General features: G+C 39.1%; 1 protein-coding gene across 3 annotated transcripts in view; it reads left to right on the forward strand.

Annotated features, from left to right (window-relative positions):
* The window catches only part of LOC126249700 (spindle assembly abnormal protein 6 homolog), a 256,468-nt gene that overhangs the window by 100,023 nt on the left and 133,979 nt on the right, over positions 1 to 22,466 (forward strand). For all 3 annotated transcript variants that reach the window (XM_049951376.1, XM_049951377.1, XM_049951378.1), the window contains one exon: positions 12,812 to 12,971. In XM_049951376.1, coding sequence (XP_049807333.1) covers positions 12,812 to 12,971 — 160 coding nt within the window. The remainder of the gene's footprint in view (positions 1 to 12,811; positions 12,972 to 22,466) is intronic.

Raw genomic sequence — 22,466 nt, forward strand, 5'->3', positions numbered from 1 at the left:
TCCACCCTGTTACACCCCCAGAACACAGTTTAAACCATTAATACAACTCAGCTGCAGTTAGAAGTGGCACACACATTTAATATTCGTTTTTAACCCACTTCACTTAAAGGTAAACTGTAATTTGATACCGGTAAAAAAATATTTTCAATAATCTCCAATTTTTCCATCTCCTGCAATCTGTAAACTAGAGAAAAACCGAATGGGACTTTTTTGTAGGAAATGTAACATAGTTTAATTTTGAGCTGGGAAACATTTTCGTTAGAAGACATGACATGGTTTTTGAGTTATCCAAGAAAAACATAAAAAAGTGACCCCCTTTGTTAAAAAACTGGCCAGGAATTTTATTATGTTGTTCAGAATTCTCCCTAGCACTGTGCAAAAATTCACAACTACAGGATTTATTTCCTCAAATTTTCGTTTGACTCGACTAAACCTTGTGTGTTGAGGTTGTCTGCTTGGCTTTCGACTGGTCACGTTGTGTGATGCCATTCCATTGATAGAAATTTAGACTCTGGAGTCATGGGAGAAACTCATGTCTCATCCCCTGTGACAGTGTTCTCTAAAAATTTATTACCTTCATTATGAGATCAGTCCAAAAAATCGAAAACACAAGCCATTCTTTCCAATTTGTGTTCCTCAGTAAGCAGCCTGGGAAGCCAACATGCACACAATTTGTGAACTTGCAACTTTTCAGAGACAATTTTGTGCAAAGTTGTTCTATTAACATTCAGAAAATCCAGTGCTAAAGTTGAAAATTTGAATTGCCAGTCTTGATGAGTCTTTTCTATGGCTTTACCATATCTCCTGAGACCAATGATGGTTAGCCTGATCATGGTTCATCCTTCATATTTTCCCCATCAGTCCTCGAAAGATCTCGCCCATTTATACACTTCGCTGTCTCTCAACACAATGCGACCAGACACCCCAATTACCTGTCAATGAATTTCCATTGCGATCTCGCCCACTTATACACTTTGCTGTCTCTCAACACAATGGGACCAGACACCCCAATTACCTGTCAATGAATTTCCATTGCGATCTCGCCCACTTATACACTTTGCTGTCTCTCAACACAATGGGACCAGACACCCCTATTACCTGTCAATGAATTTCCATTGCTGCTATGTTTGTTGCAGTCAAAAACTAAATCACTGGCCATATTTCACAGTTGGTGAACTGATAAATTGTTTTAAACATTTTGAACTGGCATTGTTAACAGCACACTGTGACAGTGCCAATTCAGATGGTGTTTTTTGATGAGTAACGCATGCCAGGAGTCAGTCTTTTGCTTGTTGCAGTGTAAGCACAACATTTGATTAGATACAGTGACTGATACCTTACTTTCCAAATAATCCTCTTGTTTAGGGAACCATGCAGATGAGAAGAGAATAGTGTCTTTTGAGATGTGGTGCTGTAGAAGAATGAAGAAGACTAAATGGAACTAACTAATGAACTAAGTGTTTAGCACCTGTACAAATATGAAAACACCTACAAAAGATAGACGAGCGTGGGGAGATATGTGAAACGAGCGCTCAGACTGTGGACAATAATGAAAACAATTCAAAATAGAAACAGAAACTTACAGTTGATTTTACCCCAGTAGTTCAAAACGTTTTGATGATGATGGATTTAATGTTTCAAGTTTTCTCAATAATCTCTCCCACTTGAGTACAATGCTTAGAACACTCATACGATCATATGAAACTATCAGAAAACTTTTCCTCTGCAATGTTGTTCAACATGCGTTCAACATTGGCTTGAAATTCGTTTATGTTGTTGAAGCATTGGCTCTTCGTGTGAACTTGTGCTCTTTGTCATTTTGTGATAATTTTGTAATGACAACACTGGTGTCTTATCGCCCATGCTAATTTCTTTCAGGAAAGAATTGTCCACATTTTACATTTCAGTCAAGTTGTGGCAATCATTCTAATGTGCGCCACCCCTTGGACTATGAAGAATCATCAAAACTTCAAAAGCTCATTCCAAAAAAGTACGCCTGATGTCTCAAACAACTAACGAACAAAGGCTACACATTAGAATTTTTTATACAAAGCCTATTCACATTAATGTGACCACTACTTAACATTTTATGTCAACAGGCAATAACCACTCACAGATGGCAGTTGGAAGCACTAGCGGTGGAGGGTGTTATAAGCATGTCGGGATTCAGAAAATGAGTGTAATTATTGTCTTAATGTGGAAATGGAGCGATTTACTTGATGCTGAAAAGGGCATGACCATTGGTTTTCAGGCCAAGGGCAGAAGCATTCTTGAAATGGCTAAGTTTGTAAACTGTTCCAATGCTACCATGGTTAAAGTATACTGTGCATGGAAAAATGGCAGTATCCAAAAGTGGCACTAAGGCAAGTGTGATGCACCACAGGCCATAGATGACATGAGTGAACGATGGTTGCAGAGATGTGTGTGGATGAATAGAAATGCAACTGTCTAGTGATTGACTGCCCAGATGAACCAATGGGCTACCAACAATGTCTCTTCAACAAATGGTCAGTGAGTGTTGCTGTGTATTGGCCTCCACAGCAGGTCCCAGGTTCTTGCAATCACACTGACTATTGTTCATTAGTGATGAACGCTGGAATTTAAAGGCTAATATCACAACAGGATGTTCACCAAGTGGTGGCAGATGACCTTATCAGGTGAATTATGTTTTATGCTCAATCGGACTGGTGGCCATTGTCATGTATGATGTGAAACATGTGAAAGAAAGCACCTTGCAACAGTTGTCAGTGTGTTATGATCTGTGGAATGTTTTCATGGAATTCTGTGGGGTGGTCTCAACATTCTGGGAGGTGGCATCTACCAGCAGGACAAGTCAACATGTAGCACAGTTTGCAGTGCACGTGCATGGTTTGAAGAGCACCAAGATGAGTTTGCCATACTTCCCTGGCCACCAAATTTCCGGGATTTAAACCCAGTCGAGAATCTGTGGGACCACCACGATTGCGCTATTAGCACCATGAATGCTCAGCCGAGAAAACTAGTGCAACTGGTGACAGCACTGGAATTGGCAGGGCTCCACATACCTGTTGGTATCTTTCAGAACCTCATTGACACTCTTCTTGCACATCTTGCTGTGGTCTGCACTGTGATAAGTGGTTATTCAGGCTTTTGACAGGTGGTCACATTAATGTGACTGGACAGCCTATTATTTCCAATCAAAAAATTGAAGATAATTAATTTTACTTACTTTGTGTTCTCAAATATGTATACATTTTCTTTTCTTCTTAATCAGTGGTTGAGAGGTACTTTATGTTCCTAATGGACGCAGAAAGGTATTACGTCCTTTAACTTCAGAATTTCTTAATAACAGTAATAAAAGTCACAGGTGTTGATGTTTGCTAATAACACTTTCCACACTTTAAAGTGATTATCCTACAGATAAGTTAATTACAGACACAGCGCAATGAGTACATGCTACAAATCAACATTCACTGTTCCTCTTATGTCACCGATACAAAGTTTTGCACAGGTTGATAATTACTTTTCTGGTGTTCTTTTCTTCCTAATAGAATCACTGTTAAGCCACAGTTCTTAAAAAAGAATTTACCTTTTCCTATTACATCTGGTAACCTACCTTCTCTGTAATGCTTAGTAACTAGAATATCATCATCTACACATGTTTTTTTTTTTTTTTTTTTTTTTTTTTTTTTTTTACACAATTTTAAATTACAAAACTCACTGTCACACTGCCATTAATATTACTTAAATACACTCCTGGAAATTGAAATAAGAACACCGTGAATTCATTGTCCCAGGAAGGGGAAACTTTATTGACACATTCCTGGGGTCAGATACATCACATGATCACACTGACAGAACCACAGGCACATAGACACAGGCAACAGAGCATGCACAAAGTCGGCACTAGTACAGTGTATATCCACCTTTCGCAGCAATGCAGGCTGTTATTCTCCCATGGAGACGATCGTAGAGATGCTGGATGTAGTCCTGTGGAACGGCTTGCCATGCCATTTCCACCTGGCGCCTCAGTTGGACCAGCGTTCGTGCTGGACGTGCAGACCGCGTGAGACGACGCTTCATCCAGTCCCAAACATGCTCAATGGGGGACAGATCCGGAGATCTTGCTGGCCAGGGTAGTGGACTTACACCTTCTAGAGCACGTTGGGTGGCACGGGATACATGCGGACGTGCATTGTCCTGTTGGAACAGCAAGTTCCCTTGCCGGTCTAGGAATGGTAGAACGATGGGTTCGATGACGGTTTGGATGTACCGTGCACTATTCAGTGTCCCCTCGACGATCACCAGTGGTGTACGGCCAGTGTAGGAGATCGCTCCCCACACCCTGATGCCGGGTGTTGGCCCTGTGTGCCTCGGTCGTATGCAGTCCTGATTGTGGCGCTCACCTGCACGGCGCCAAACACGCATACGACCATCATTGGCACCAAGGCAGAAGTGACTCTCATCGCTGAAGACGACACGTCTCCATTCGTCCCTCCATTCACGCCTGTCGCGACACCACTGGAGGCGGGCTGCACGATGTTGGGGCGTGAGCGGAAGATGGCCTAACGGTGTGCGGGACCGTAGCCCAGCTTCATGGAGACGGTTGCGAATGGTCCTCGCCGATACCCCAGGAGCAACAGTGTCCCTAATTTGCTGGGAAGTGGTGGTGCGGTCCCCTACGGCACTGCGTAGGATCCTACGGTCTTGGCGTGCATCCGTGCGTCGCTGCGGTCCGGTCCCAGGTCGACGGGCACGTGCACCTTCCGCCGACCACTGGCGACAACATTGATGTACTGTGGAGACCTCACGCCCCACGTGTTGAGCAATTCGGCGGTACGTCCACCCGGCCTCCCGCATGCCCACTATACGCCCTCGCTCAAAGTCCGTCAACTGCACATACGGTTCACGTCCACGCTGTTGCGGCATGCTACCAGTGTTAAAGACTGCGATGGAGCTCCGTATGCCACGGCAAACTGGCTGACACTGACGGCGGCGGTGCACAAATGCTGCGCAGCTAGCGCCATTCGACGGCCAACACCGCGGTTCCTGGTGTGTCCGCTGTGCCGTGCGTGTGATCATTGCTTGTACAGCCCTCTCGCAGTGTCCGGAGCAAGTATGGTGGGTCTGACACACCGGTGTCAATGTGTTCTTTTTTCCATTTCCAGGAGTGTATTTAGCAATGTCCGTGGGTATTTCCAAACACTTCTACAATAACTAATATCCTCATCTATTCCCAATGATTCCAATTCTCCTTTGAAACAAATAAAATTTTCCTCCTATTCATCGTTTACCTCTGAATCACCAGAGGTGTAATTTTACCTAATATCATCATCATCTTCTCCTCCTCCTCCTCCTCCTCCTCCTCCTTCTCCTCCCCCTTCCCCTTCTCTCATTCTTTCAGCATTGCTTACCCAGTTGCATTTAACTTTTCATCAATTAACACAGTGCTCACATCTTGCTTACCTGATTCCTTGATTACCCCTTAAACTCCTAAGTCGTCACTTAAATCAGTTACCTGTGCATTTTCTAACAAGTGACAAGTTCCTATCCAATCATAAAATTCTTGTTGTTGTTGTTGTTGTTGTTGTTGTTGTTGTTGTGGTCTTCAGTTCTGAGACTGGTTTGATGCAGCTCTCCATGCTACCATATCCTGTGCAAGCTTCTTCATCTCCCAGTACCTACTGCAACCTACATCCTTCTGAATTTGCTTAGTGTATTCATCTCTTGGTCTCCCTCTACAATTTTTACCCTCCACACTGCCCTCCAATACTAAATTGGTGATCCCTTGATGCCTCAACACATGTCCTACCAACCGATCCCTTCTTCTAGTCAAGTTGTGCCACAAACTTCTCTTCTCCCCAATTCTATTCAATACCTCCTCATTAGTTACGTTATCTACCCACCTTATCTTCAGCATTCTTCTGTAGCACCACATTTCATAAGCTTCTATTCTCTTCTTGTCCAAACTGGTTATCGTCCACGTTTCACTTCCATACATGGCTACACTCATACAAATACTTTCAGAAACGACTTCCTGACACTTAAACCTATACTCGATGCTAACAGATTTTTCTTCTTCAGAAACGCTTTCCTTGCCATTGCCAGACTACATTTTATATCCTCTCTACTTCGACCATCATCAGTTATTTTGCTCCCCAAATAGCAAAACTCCTTTACTACTTTAAGTGTCTCATTTCCCAATCTAATTCCCTCAGCATCACCCAACATAATTCGACTACATTCCATTATCCTCGTTTTGCATTTGTTTGTGTTCATCTTATATCCTCCTTTCAAGACACTGTCCATTCCGTTCAATTGCTGTAACAAGTCCTTTGCTGTCTGTGACAGAATTACAATGTCATCGGTGAACCTTAAAGCTTTTATTTCTTCTCCATGGATTTTAATACCTACTCCAAATTTTTCTTTTGTTTCTTTTACTGCTTGCTCAATATACAGATTGAATAACATCGGGGAGAGGCTACAACCCTGTCTTACTCCCTTCCCAACCACTGCTTCCCTTTCATGTCCTTCGACTCTTATAACTGCCATCTGGTTTCTGTACAAATTGTAAATAGCCTTTCGCTCCCTGTATTTTACACCTGCCACCTTCAGAAAATTCTTATAACTCAATTACTTCATGCTTATTATTGTGTGTGTTTTCATTGTCCTTATCTGTATCTTTTAGTGGAATTGGTTTAAAAGTGTCTTTTTCAACAGAAATTACATTAGTAGGATAGTGCACATTTTAAAAATAATAATTGATTACTTTACCTGAACCTTTATGCTCTACTCTCCATTTGTTGGACCATTTATTGCTCTGTTATTTCATTCCTAAATTGTCAACTGTCGGTGGAGCAATCATTAGTTTCTCACTACCAGGTTTGTTGAATGTTTTTGTCCCCTCATGTCGTCGTGCCCAAGCCAATTTTTGTTTCTGTTGTCAAAACGTCTTTTCCCATTTTTATCCCAGTGTTTTTTTGGTGTCTGTGTGGCTGAAAGTTATTACTGTTATGATTATTACATTCCCTTCTTTCATGATTTAGCATTCCTCCAATTTTGACTCCATCTGCTCTGTTGATAATTGTGATGGCTGCAGCGCTGTCACACAGTGCCAACCACCTCAGATAAACTTTGGAATTAGGTGAATGCAGCATGGATGGCTATACCACAGGACACCGTTCGTGCCTTATGAGCTTTGATGCCATCACATGTGGAACAAGTTATCAGGGCCTGTGGCGGTCCCTGTGCCTATTAGGCTATAGGACACTTGCTGAACCGAGGTGATTGAAATGCTAATCATTTCTGCAGAACATACTAATGTATGTCTCCTGTGAATATGAACATCCTATCTCTAGTCATTCAAGGTGTTCTATTTTTTCTAAACATGAGTGTACTTCACATTGAAACTCGCTCAATTTCAGTGCCCATCTTGTTAATCAACTTGAAGGTTCTTTTAGTCCTGATAACCACTTCAAGGATGCATGATCTGCGACTACTGTAATTCTATGGCCTTGGAGATAGCAGCTGAAATATGAAATACTGTATATCAAAGCTACCATTTCTTTTTCTGGAATAATCGCACTCTGCCTTATTCAGCTGGTGAGACACAGAAGGTACCAGATGTTCTTGTCCATTTACAGCCTGACTTAAAATGATGCCCAAAACTGTATTGTTTGCACGTAAAATCAGGAAAAATTAATACATGATCTGAAGTCAGTATCTCTTTCAGATTTTGAAACATTGCTTGGCATTATGATGTCCACTGTCCCTTTTTTCCAGTAATCTAGTCAAAGGTTGTGCAGTTTCCACAAAGCCTTTGACGAATTTTTATGGTAATCTGCAAATCCGAGAAATGATTGCAATTGCTTGATTGCTTGTGGTACAGAAAAATCACGTTCAGCTGAAGTGAGATGAGAATCCCTCTTGGCTAATAATATGCCCCAGATATGTAACTTGTGGCTGGGCAAAATGACATTTATCAGTACTTAATATAAGACGAGCTGTTTTCAATCTATCAGATACTTCACTTAGGCATTCTATGTATTCATCTGGACCTTTGGAAAATACAATGTCATCCAAATAGACCATGCATTTTTTCAATTTTAAACCTTGAAGGACTCCATCTAACAAATGCTGTAATGTTGCAAGTATGTGTTTTTTTTTAACCCAAAAGGCATTTGCGGTACTGTTAGTGAACAGACGATACTGTAAAAGCTGTTTTTGGCCTATCTTCTGGAAATGCTTCAATTTGTCAATAACCACTCCTTAAATATGATGTGGGAAAGAATTTGCACTGTCCCAGATTATCCAAAGTTTCAGTTATATATGGAATTTGATATGCGTCAGTTACTGTACATTCGTTTAAACATCTATTATCGCAACATGATCAATATTTTCTTGTTCTATCCAGTGACTTTTTTTGGCACAATTCCTATACCTGCAGACCAAGGACTATGGCTGTGGTCTATTATGCCTTCTGGAAGCTGTTGATCTACAACTGTTCTGCTAATGGCTGGAGATGTTTTAGTAACCTGTATTGTTTATGGTGCACGGGTCATGGCTACCTGCTGGAATATGATGCTATTTTATGGATGTGACTGGTAAAGCACCTTCTGAATTAAATCTCTTCCGAACTAATAATGACTCAATGACTGAACAATCATTACCATTTAAGTGACTAACCTTGTTACATAGTGCAGACATGCTGACTGTTTGCTTGGGATTGTACTGTACGTCTGACCAATCGATGTCTTCTTCATCTATTACCTGTAGTGTAGCTGCTACCAATCGCTTCAGAAGACTTGCTTCATTCGTTCTGAAAGTATCCAGGCTTACTGGCACCATAACTGGGCCATTTATTTCTCTAGTGTGTTCTGTACTACTTCTTTCAAAATAGTGCTGTTCATCCAATGTGTCATTACTTGACAGAGGTTCTATTAAATGCATTGCTTGTCGTGGAACATAGATATGTCACAACCCAAACTAGCTTTCCTGCGCCTGCTGGTACTGTCATGTGAAACAGCTTTTAATGTACCTGGGCCGCTTTAGTTGCTACCTCTTTAGCAGCAAGTGTACCTTCTGATACAGAAACATTTGCAGCTGTTGCACCTATCTGAAACAAATTCCCATTGAGTTTGACTATCTGTTGCCCAAGATCAGTTTTAGCATGACGCCTAACAAGAAAGTCTAATCAGAGTATTGCAGAAAATCCTTGCCCCGCAGTTGGCAACATTTCCATTTGCTCCTGAAACGATGTGTTTCCTGCATTAAACTTGAGTTGTGTTGTCCTCACTGAATCTATTTTGTTATCTCTTATTACGGATAATCTTTATCTCGTCGTTTTCAGTTTCCTCTTGTCCATGAGGTCCATACTTGCAACTGATACATGTGCCCCAGTATGTGCTAAAAACTCACAACACTTCTTATTCATCCAAGCTATCAAGCAACAATATGCCTCTGCATACGTTTTTGCAGTACTGTGATTTATTGGGAAAGCTTCCCAAAGGAAGGAACATTCTCATTGTCGTTTAACTGTTTCTTTTTCGCATTGTGCTTGTCCTCCTTGCTAGATTTAAAATCCCGAGCCTTATGCGTATACCATTTGCAATTATTACATCGTGGTTGGTGACACTGTGCCTTTGAATGCTCCTGCTGATCACAACAGTAACATTCTTTACTAGATCTAAATATTTTCTGTTCAGCGCATGTCCTAGTTGCACTATCCTGTTCCTGTAAATGTGTAGTGATGCAAAGTGCCGTGGCTAAATCCTTAGGTTTTTCCATTCATACTCATGAAAAATCTAGGTAGCTACCTCGGGGAAACATGTCCAATGCTCTATTTTCTGCTTCTTTAAGCAAGACTATCCGAATATGACTTGTGCATCAGCTCATAAGTATGTGCATTAATCCTGCATTTTCGGTCAGAAAATCAGTCCACTGTTTCATTCACCTTTTGTGCTAAACTATTGAGTTTCTCCTTAAAAAATATGTATTGTACTGTACTGTACTGTTCTGTTTTCTATCCCTCTGATGCAAATCCTCTGCTAACTTGCAGCTGTAGATTTTTGCTTTACCTTTGAGATGCAACTTCGCTCTTTGCAAGCATGTTTCATCTGACTATCTACTTAATGTGGCCATGGCTAAGATGTTGTCTATAAACACAGTAACATCCTTAGTAGTTTTCCGGGAGAAAGAAGTTATTAGATTTGTGGCTGAAGGATCAGTGAATGAAGAAGGAGCACTGATTACTGTTTTGTTTCCACAGAAACATGATTGACACCGTTGTTATGCAAATACTGATTGCACTTGTGTTAACTGTTCATTAAGTGTTTTCTTCTGTTCGTTATTCTCCAGTTTGGAAACTTGCTCCAAAAGAGTGTTTATTGTCTCATTAGTACTAGCTGCCCACGTTTGTGGAGTAGATGGCTGTGACCAAGACGTGTGTGTTTTTATTCACATGCTGTTTTGGGGAGTTTTCGATCTCTCCGTGTCACTGTCCATGTTGTCCCCCTCAGGTGTAATGCGATGTTGGATGGCATATACTGATTGTACTCATTAACTCTGCTCTGCTGACATCAGTACTGGATGGTGGACTCCATCAGTTGTGGCTACAGTTCACTGATTATCTCATTGGGCAGCAAGTTAAAGATTAACACCAGGACAATCTCGCATACAAGATGTTACCACACCATAATCAGATAATTGAGTGTGAATGACATGAACACCTCTGATCATACTGATTGAGTGTCAAAAGCTACTGGGGTGGAGTGTTTACATCACCAAGGTGAGGCTCTGCTCTAGGATGTCTTTTGTAATGACTAAATTGATTGTGCTCTTCCCGAGTTGTTAGTGGTCTTCAGTTCCACTTCATTTACTTAATGAAATCATTACAGAGTCTTTATTGTTTAGTCAAATTCTCACTGATAGTTGTTGCATCTTACCTAGTGTCTCTTGTGTAATGTTACGGGAGTAACAGAGGCGGTTCTGTCTGCACTCTTCTAACAATTTTCTGCTGAATTTCTTGCAGTTTCTCTTAAGAGTGGCATGGTGGCTGTTTTGCCTGACCCAGTAATTTTGTTGAAATGTTTACACTTCTCAGTTTGAGACACTTCGATGTAGTTGAGTAATGCCAGCTGTTTGGAACTTAGGAAAATTCTTACTCTCACATTTCCTTACTAATTTTGTCACACACCAATACGTACGATGTTAATGCACCAACTGACACATCCACCTTCTAATGTGCACCACGTCTCAGAATATGAAAAATAATCAAACATTCAAAATGTCTTTCCAAACCTCATTTTACATGTTGATCTGGTTTGGGTGAAAATTACTCCTCAGTGTATTGAAAAATTGGAGAACAGATGTGTGACATTTTTTATGTTATATCCAATCACAAAATAAAAAAACAATTAGTTTTACGTATCTTGCTTTGTCGAAGATGTAAAAATTTTCTTGTCATTGTGGGCACAATAGTCTAAAGGTTCTTGAGATTCCTAATGGATGCAGAAAGGTATTTGATTCTGTAACTGTTGTATTTCTTAATACCAGTAATAATAAGTTGCAGGTGTTGAAGTTCACAAATTCCACATTTCATACTTTAAAGTAATTATCCTTCAAATTATTTATTTACAGACACAGTGCAGTGAGTATGTATTACAAAACCAACATTCTCATTGTATTTCTGCCCTGTCAACCTTACACAACACCTCATCTCCCAACCATGTGACAATAACAAAGATTATATACATATCAGAGTGATTCTCTTATGTAACAAATGACTTACTTGTGGATGGTAATTTGTTTGAGTTTGATTTGAAAGTTTTTAATTAATAATTTTAGTCTCAATCAGTCAAAATGGACTTAACAGTCAATAATTAAATTTCAAAATAATTACCATATGTAAAAAGATAATAAAATTCTGCTGAAAAATAACCAAATAATTTTCGTTCATGCCAGATACATATTTGTACACATACTTTCGATATAAGTACACAAAAACATTTAATAAATATTTTTAAAACTATACAAAATGCAGGATCTCATTCTATGGGATTATGTCATGAATTTGTTGCGTATATTGAATACACCACTACATGACAGAAGAAGGGCAATTGATCAGTTCCATTGCAGCATACATGCATCATTGTTTTTGTTTGGCAGTCAAGATATGTGGGATAAACTTTGCACACACTTTTCTCTTCTTCAAAGCATTCTGGATAATATCTTGAACACTTTATTTAGAGATGTTGCTCCATTAAGATTTGTGACACATTCACGTTGATACAGTGTGGCCACACATTCACTACTTAACACTACTTGCTCACAACTGATTGTGAAATGTATATCTGTTGTTTACAGCTGTTAGTTCAAGCCACCACTGTGGTTAATGTGCTGATATTGCTTATACACCAGAAATATCAGTTGTGGAACTTCTTGGACAGACTGTGCATGCTTCTATTACTGAGGTGATTTGGTGAGAATATCTTTTACAGATAGTTTACAAGCAAGACTTTTAGGGATAGCTGGTGTTTGTAGTTTTTTTCAACGTCCATTATAAACAATATTGTTCATCTCAACTTCACACTTGCAGATGTTTAGGTTTAGCACAGTACGAGCATATAAAATTTAATGTGACCCATCGTCAGAGTACCATTTAAACCTTCACTTTTTCTGTTTTATGATTAAAACAAGATTTCATTAATGGACAACAAGAGTCCCATAAATTAGTTATTGTTCATAAAGAATTTTGGTGAAATACCTTTTCACTCTGGAAACAGATTCATAAATACTCATAATATTAGACTATGATATTTTATTTGCTTTTTAGATCTCTACGGAAATCTCTGGAAGAGCGTGAAAGTGAGGTGTCTGAACTGAAAAGAGTAAATTCTCAGTTAGTAAATGATATTGATACAATGAAAGGACATATGGAGCGCAAGGAAACAGAATTACGAAAGATTGCCCTTAACTACAAGGAAGTACTCCAAGTAAGTATTTCACAGAATTCATTTCCAAATTTACAATTTTAAATACTATTTCAAAGATATGATGCATGGAATAAGTTGCACTTATTAAGTTATGCTGATAAAGATGCAAATGTTTCAATGGACATTAATCACATAAAGAATGAAATTGAATATAATTTGGTGTAGAAGAGGTAGGCTGGTGCATTTTATGGGATGCAGTTGCCATTGAATTGCCTTGGATGGTCATATATTGAGAGATATGTAATGAACTACACTCAAGGTACAAACTGTAAACTGTATAGTTGGTTTTTAATTGAAGGCACTCTGTCAGAGGTAACTAATTTTGACATGCATAGTGAGTATGTTCATTTACACCTGAAATAAAGATTTCAACCAGAATAAAACAAGCCTTATTGATATCAATGAAGGTAAAATAAATGGACTGTACAAAATGTTTCCCAGTCAAGGAAAATTATTACTGTTATTAAGAAAAGTAGTGGTTATTTGAAACGTAGAAAGAGAATTCAATATGAAACACTGATGGACATCCCAACCTGATAAATAAAACTGAACTGTGACACAAAGCAAATTTCTGTCTGTATGCCTTTGAAGTTATTTGCATAGGGTAGATATAATAAAAACATGATTCCAGTGGAGCACTGTCAGATATTGTTTCTTTTTTATGTAAATTATTCATTAAATACATATTTGAAGAGCACAGTTTATTGTGACCAGGATTTGACAAAAAATTGGGAATGACTTGAGGTATCAGCTGAGGCTAGCCGACTGGCCAGGGACTGACAATAGTGGACCACTGAGTACAGACAGAAGACAACAATGAGTAAAACGGACAGTAGAGATGGCACTACAAAAAATAAGTTCAGTGAGTAATCAAAGAGAGAAACCAAGAAGTAGTGAAACTGAAACCTAGGAACAATGGTGTGTTACGGCTGGTGATATGATTGCAAGGTGAATTCACCATCTAAAGCAGGGCCACAGTCTGACAGAACTTATAGGACTGCGAGCAACAGTTGGTCAGCGAAAGAGGCATGTGGCAGAATGAGATCAGTGCTGCAGCTGTGCGTAGAGGTTATGGTCAGAATCCTTGCTTTCCATCATGCTTTCAAAGTTGCCAGGATGGCATGCCAAACTGGTAGTTCCACTGTATATGAAACTGATTATTCTGTCAATGATTGTATTTTGCAACCTCCAAGATCACACTTGTTCCTGGCATACTTTCAACAAAGCAAAGCATGGTAAAATATTGCAATTCTTCAGGAGCAGCTCAGTTCAAACTTTTTGTCAGTTTCCTTATATCATTTCAGGTAATATAAAGATGGTATGGCCAGTAATGCAATGACTGTTATCTCTAAGTCTGAGGAAATACTTTGTTTGTAGAAACTTCATCAGTAACTGTTTTTCAGGGTGAAAAAGGCATGAGAAGACAAACTAGAAATTTTGTTCATGAATTTATTTTACTCATCCCAGTGGATCACTAAGATTAGTGGACTCCCGAATATTTTTAGAAAAGAAAAATATTATATTGTTGAGGTGCCCAGAAATAATCACTTCCTGGTGAAATAAACAGGCTAAGTGATCAAAGCATGTACCTATTAAATAATCGTTACAAGTGGTAACTTTATAATTTCCAACTGTACAAGCTATGTACCGAATTAATACTCTAGGACAAAAATTGAAGCATCCTTGACGGTTCTATAAAACCTACTTCAGACCTACTGCCTTCTTTGTGCACTTAAGTTGGTGGAAATGACTATCAGAAATTAATATTTATGTTAGACTGTTAAATTTTAAAATCACAATATATTTAAGGGGGAAGCTGGCAGTAAATAGGTATGTTTTTATAGGAATTTGTATTTGGAATAAAAACACTGTTAAAATAGTGTGTCCTATGTACTGTTGTCAGAACAATAAAAATTTACTCATAGCCCTAAGTAGTGTTGAAGAATGCAAATTCATGCAAAGAAAGAGAATTCATCTTCTAATTGTCTTGAAGCAATGCATTTTTAATAAGGAAACCAGGAAGGGGTAACACTAGTGAGAAGTCAAGGGAAAACAGAGTGAGCTGAAGGGTGTGGGATAAGAATACTCTTTAGTTTTGAGCATTAATGCATAACTGAACTTCCAATTTTTCCCCTAATCAATATGACCACTGCAGTCCACATTACATAGCGCATTACATGGCATTGGCCCAAGATCATATGCTTCAGGACAGTCAACAATGTTTTCATATAAATTGCTGCAGGAGGAGTATAAAACTGGATGGACTCTTAAGTTCCAGATTTCACTGAAGCTAAGATGAAACATTTACAATTGTTATTTAGTAACATTTTAAAAGTGTGATGTGTTTTGGCCCAGCTTTATCAAAATCAATCATGAGATTGTGTGAAAATTGCACAAACTACATGAGAACAGGTAATCTGATGTGTACTAAAGTCATTAAGAGGAATCCAGCAAATCTGTAGCCTTGGTCCCATGCTTTTTGTAATATACTGGGTAATGTAGGCATGTAATACCAAAGCTATAAAGCTAACTATCAGAAATATCGGATGAAACTTTGTTCAGTTGACCAGCTCATCTTTCACAGACTACCTTGTGATAGTAGCTGCTATTGAAGAAAAATTGTAAAATGGCATCATTGTCTTAATGGAAAAATTTGAGGAGAAAGGAAAGTGGAAATACACTGATTATTAAAAAATGGGGTAAAGGCATAACAACGCAGTTGTAGGACAGTTGCTAAAGGTTTATATTTAAGTATTTGGGCTCTATCATCAGTGCAGTTAGGAAGATGGAAGATTAAAGTAGAGTGAAAGCTAGGGTAGCAGGCCATGTTTGGTGGCTCATACGTGACATTTTTAATTTTTTATAAATTTTCTAGGTCTACCCTCCAATTTGGTTTCATTCCATGTAAAAATGAGCTGTGTAAAATTTGGGCTCAGTAAGATAATGCAAAATATTATATCTGCAGGAAAAATCCATTCATTAATGAAAATAGACTGTTTTCGTTCTTCATTTGCTTTAATTGAATATATTCTCATTTCACCAGCGTCATTGGTAGACATGTAGAGGGCATAGCGAGCAAACAATTCCCTTTTTGTGACTGAATGCAGAGCACACTAATAGTCACCATTTCTGCAGGGGTAGCTGTTGTAGCAATGGTAACAATGGCTTCAGTTCATTTACAGCAGGCTTTTTTTTCCGGTGTTACTCCCATGAAATAAGTGGAAGCAAACTGCCAACTGTTAAACAGCATTAAAGATTTTATTTTGCAATTTTTGTGTGTGAAAATGCCACACTAGCTGTGTAGGAAGTGATGATTTAGTGGAAAAAAGCACGAATTCTAAAAAAAAAAAAAAAAAAAAAAAAAAAAAAAAAAAAAAAAAGCTGAGAAACTGTACCAAAATTACACACAACTATAAAAAAACATGTTGTTCAAAAACTTGATACTTTTGTCATAGAACTTGCTGATGCTTTAAATGTCATTACTATTGAACGAGATAAACAGTTTTTGACCAACCAATGGCTGAAAGAATGGCCAGGATTTATGCATGGAATAGAATACTGGCTACTTGAGAAACAGAGAAAAGCATCTGAGTGGGCAGAGGTAAATGGAAGTAGGTGAGAGTGAAAAGTATGTGAAATTTAGCAATTCACAAGTTATTTATGGTGTTATTGAAAGTAAAATTCCAGTACTCATTTGGCGCAGAAAATTTTACTCATATTTCAGAAATTTAACTTGCTGTCAATCATATATTTTCTGTCATTTTTTCTCACTAGCTTGTCAAAATGATTGTGGCAAGTTCACGTAGTGTTGAATCAAAGTTACTTCATTTCAAGGAACATTGATTGAGAACGCACTCAAAATTTCCATCGCCGGTAGCAAAAAAGAGCAGAGGACATCAAGCAGGAATGACTCCCAAGCTTGCAGTTGTATTTGGTAAATTTAGGATCAGTGATAAGGAAGCAGTTCACATCCTGATGGCTGCAATCAAGGTACTATGTAAGCATATGAAGATTTTGCAGTCTATGGGAGCTCTGTTCACAAGACCCAGAAAAACTCTACAAGTAAAAGGCTACTGAAATCAAGAACTATTTTAAGGATAAGAAACTGCAAGCTGCTACTGTCCCTTGGGGTTGTATATTGCTATTAGCATTACCAGGTAACAATGTAGATGAACGTCTTTCTGTGATTGTTTCAAATTGTAGTACTGAGGAACTTATTTTGGAGCCAGCATTGTAGTGTGTGACTGGAAGAGAACAGGCTAGAGCTGCGAATGAAACCCTCACTAAATGGGGTCCTCAGAGCAGTGTTAAAGTATGAGTTTTCAACATTACAATGTAGGATAAGGAAACTTTTAGGGAGGGGAAGGTGGAGGGGAGAGAGACAGAGAGGGGTGTGTGTGTGTGTGTGTGTGTGTGTGTGTGTGTGTGTGTGTGTGTGTGTGTGTGTGTGTGTCTTTTCTTATAAGATGACCTCTTGCATTTATCCGACAGGCATCACACATATGAAATTATTCTCAAAGTTGTCTTAGAGGGAAATACGGACTATAGAAGGTAAGAACAATATAATAACCTTTATAAAACATCAAAACATACATTAATAATTTCCAAACTGGAATTCAGTTCAGAAAAGTCTAGGAACACTTGGATCAAGGCAGTGTTTCTTGAATTATCGATTTTGTTCAAGACGCTTTGGGAGAACAGCATCCTAGAAAGGATTCAAGAGAGTTTTTAAATTTAACTGTGATCTTTATAGGTGAACTGTGATTTCATAGAGTATGGCTCTATGGATCAAAAGTGAAGTGGCCGTCTATAGATCCAAAGATATCAGGTTTGATCCCTGGTTAGTTCTAGGATTTTTATCTGCCATTGTTCATTTCTTTTACCTCTGACAGTGTTCAGCGTTTGTTAATGTGAAAAATGCCTAGTTACACCACAGTTCAGAATCCACATGATATTGTAGATCCCCTTATAACTGTCTAGGTCAAACAGTTCAAAGATCGGAGGAAGGCAATGACATACCTCTTCCAACGGGACCATGCCTAGGAAAGCATCATGGTGTTGAAAATGATCTTCAGATTGATGACACCTTCACTTACTTACTTACTTACTTACTTACTACCTACTTACTTAGAGTATCTTTCTGTGGTCCAGGAATTGAATGCCACACTTAGTGGATGGTGAAAGCCATAATTGCTTGAAAATTTTTGTGTTCCATGATGAATTTTTATCACCACCAGAACAAGACAGTGCAATTTGTTTTGTCCGTGTTTTGTTGAAGCATGGTTCTCAGCCCTTTTTGGTTCTCGGCCCATTTTGCAGCATAAGTATTGTAAATGTGTTTCAGCCTTCTTCCAAAGCTTTATAAACATGCTTGTATTTGATATTGTGTGTGTTTTTACACAAACTGAAAACTCATTTATCATCCCTGTCTCCTGAATCTGCCGTCTTTGCATTCTATGGTCCTAATTTGTCTCCTGATCCAAAAATGAAAATGGGCAATGCATTGAATCATGAGACAGAAGCACCACATGAAAATATCAAAGTGCTCAAACTCCACAAATCATTAATAATGGGAGTGAACATTTTTTTATAATAAAACAAGGCTATTTGTTACTACATTTGCCTTGAGTAACAGAACCTTCACAGTGGAATGACAATGGAGAATCCCTTTAAACTTTATCACCAGTCAATTAACTGAAAGTTTTAAATGATACATCAGAAAAAGGCCTTATGCTCATCGATGACTGCAATAAACTATTTACAAAAAATGAGAAACAAGTGTAAATGTGTTTCAGGTTGTATCTGAGTATTGCTGTAAGTTTTCAGGGCATAAAAAAAGACTTCACCAAAGAACATGGATTTGTAAAAGAAAATTTCACTTTCTCATCATATTTGCTTCACAAACAGTGCACATAGCAGTTTTATAATCACAGTTATTAAAGTTAATATAACATATATATGACGGTAGTATCTGTTCCCAAAAGAACGCATACCGTGGATGACCATGCAGCTTTGCTAGAAATGAAATGATAATTAAATAGACACCCTAGCTGCAAACAGGCGTTGATATACTTCACTGGGGACATGTTGAAAATGTGTGCCCCGACCGGGACTCGAACCCGGGATCTCCTGCTTACATGGATCTCACGGGGAGCGTGCAAGGGATAAGTCCCTGCAGACGCACTGTCCTCTGTGCCCTCGGGGGCTCAGATGGATAGAGCGTCTGCCATGTAAGCAGGAGATCCCGGGTTCGAGTCCCGGTCAGGGCACACATTTTCAACATGTCCCCAGTGAAGTATATCAACGCCTGTTTGCAGCTAGGGTGTCTATTTAATTATCATTTCGTTAATATAACAAATTTAATAATTAAGCAATTGGTTACTCATCTCCTTCAGTGTAATGTTGTATTCTTCCTCAAATGTGAATGCCTAGGGGCCTTGCTTCACCTTTTCCTGCGAAGCGCACAGTCTAATTTTTTGTGCAATGGAATCAAACTGTGGGGTAGAACAAAGAAAAGGTCAAACTTGAAAAATAAGAACCACCCTAAGACTGTGTATTTAATGTAGTCAGCTGGAACATACAGGACAAAGTTAGTGGATCATGACCTATGGTGGCGAATTTTGGATATTGACTAAGTGAGCAAGCAAGTCAGATCCAAGCAACAGAGATGAGATACTTCCAGAAAATAGAAATCAAACTTAGTAGGGCCAGTATCCAAAACACACAAATTTTGAAACATTTAAATCCAAAACCCCGGGAGAAGACCAACCAAGAGCAAGAGCTGAAGTGATTTGGACATAAGCAACATATGTCGAAGGTTCACAAGGTAAGCTTAAATGAAGGAGCTAATGGTAGCTGGAAAGATAAGATGAAGACTGCTAAGAATACATGGTAGATTGGAACAGAAGAACCTCTGCCGGAGAGAAGACTGTCACTGACATAGACAGTAACCATAACTGCAGACGGGAAGAGATGGAGGTTGCTTGTATCCTATATATGGTGAGGTAGATGAGAAATGGAATAAGTAAGTAAGTAAGTAAGAAAATAAGTAATATAGTTCAACAAAAATAATCAATTTTTGAAAACCTAATGTAACTGGATAGACAAAAGAAATATACTCACAAAGTGGTGGCAGGAGAACACACATATAAAACAGGTATTATATATGCAAACTTTTGGAGCCAGTAGCTCCTCCTGGCAGAATGGTTGAATGGGAAGGAAGAGGAGTGAAGGAAACAGACTGGTTGAAGTATAGGAAAAGGGGTAGAGTTTGGAAAAGTTATACAGAGCCCCAGGTCAAAGGAGACTTACCGGATGGGATGAGAAGGAAAGACTGATTTTTGGGGCTGCACCAGGTAGGATTTGAATGTATTAATCAGCTACTTTGACTAGACCGTGACATCCTAAAAATCATGCCCTAAATGAGGTCCATCCTGTCTGAAATTTTGCTCACCACACCTAGAATAGCTTTTTGTCGTCTCCCAATCTTTGCAGTATTATTGTTAGACCCTGTGCTCCTTCTGTACCCATCTCGCTGCCCTATGGCTCCTCCTCCTGTGACTGTCCATGCTGCAAGACTTGTCCTATGCATCCTTCTACCTCTACCTATACCAGCCCTGCAACTGGAAAAACATATGCTATCAAAGGGAGAGTCACCTGTGAAATAGCTGTTATGTAAACACTGTTCTGCCTTTTACATCGGTATGACTACCACCATCTTATCAGTTAGGATGAATGGGCATAGGCAGAGGGTGTAAACTGGTACACACAATATCCTGTTGCAGAGCATGCACTACAGCATGACAGTCGTGACCTTGGTGCCTGCTTCACCACGTGTGCAATCTGGATTCTTCCCCAAGATTACAGTTTCTCAGAACTCCACAGGTGGGAACTGGCACTACATGTCCCTGGTACTCGCCACACACCTGGCCTTAATTTATCTTAGTTTCTTTGGTCTCAGCATTTCTTCACAGTAGCTATTCCTTTCTTCACTCTGTTTTAGTTTTCTACATCTTTCATTTTCTGACCTGTCTATTTTACGCCATCTCCCTCCCACCTGTATCACATATAATGCATTTAGCTTTTCGCTCTTATTAACTCATGCATGATGTTTTAGCAGTAATCTTTGTATTGCATATTACCATATCTTCCACCTTTAAGCTCTAAGGTTTCTAAATCTCGTCCGGTGCAGTCCCCAGCAATCAGTCTTTCCTTCTCATCCCGTCTGATAAGTCTCCCCTGACTTGAGGTTCTGGGTGACTTTTCCGAACTCTACCCCCTCATCTGAACCTCACCAGTCCTCCTCCTTCCCCTTCAAACCTTCTGCCAGGTGGAGGAGCCACTGGCTCCTAAAGCTTGCATAGATAATATCATTTTTATATGTCTGTTCTCTTGCTGCCACTTGGTGAGTAGATTTTTTATCTATCCAGTTACATTAAGTAATATAGTTGAAGTAAGCAAAACGAGGATAATGGAATGTAGTCGAATTAAGTCGGGTGATGCTGAGGGAATTAGATTAGGAAAGGAGACACTTAAAGTAGTAAAGGAGGTTTGCTATTTGGGGAGCAAAATAACTGACGATGTTCGAAGTAGAGAGGATGTAAAATGTAGACTGGCAAAGGCAAGGAAAGCATTTATGAAGAAGAGAAATTTGTTAACATTGAGTATAGATTTAAGTGCCAGGAAGTCGTTTCTGAAAGTATTTGTATGGAGTGTAGCCATGTATGGAAGTGAAATATGGACGATAAATAGTTTGGACAGGAAGAGAATAGAAGCTTTTGAAATGTGGTGCTACAGAAGAATGGTGAAGATTAGATGGGTAGATAACATAACTAATGAGGAGGTATTGAATAGAATTGGGGAGAAGAGGAGTTTGTGGCACAACTTGACAGGAAGAAGAAGGAACCAGTTGGTAGGACATGTTCTGAAGCATCAAGGGGTCACAAATTTAGCATTGGAGGGCAGCGTGGAGGGTAAAAATCGTAGAGGGAGGCCAAGAGATGAATACACTAAGAAGATTCAGAGGGATGTAGGTTGCGTAGGTACTGGGAGATGAAGAAGCTTGCACAGGATAGAGTAGCGTGGAGAGCTGCATCAAACCAGTCTCAGGATTGAAGACCACAACAACAACAACATTCAGTGTTTGAGCCTTACCTAACCAAAAGTAGCTGCTCCTATGTCTAATTAGTACTTGTACCCAGTGCAGCTGAGCAGTTACATTGTGTTTTATTTTATCTTACACATTTTTGGAATTTTGAAGAATAAATAAAGATTTGTGTATCAAAATACATTAAAGTTCTCTGCATATTTCCATGGTCTTGTCATTATCTGGTGGATTTCCTCCTGTTTACCTAATGAAATGCATTTGTAACATGCCCATTTTACTTGTATGTGGGATAAAAATGAGACAATAAGTTTGTAAGTCTTCTTGCTCTGGTGGTGAGATATTAACTACAACCCTTAAAGGTGTTTTATTCAATTTGAGCAGCAGTTACA

The sequence above is a fragment of the Schistocerca nitens genome, chromosome 3 (genome assembly GCF_023898315.1).
Source record: "Schistocerca nitens isolate TAMUIC-IGC-003100 chromosome 3, iqSchNite1.1, whole genome shotgun sequence".
NCBI classification, from domain to species: domain Eukaryota; kingdom Metazoa; phylum Arthropoda; class Insecta; order Orthoptera; family Acrididae; genus Schistocerca; species Schistocerca nitens.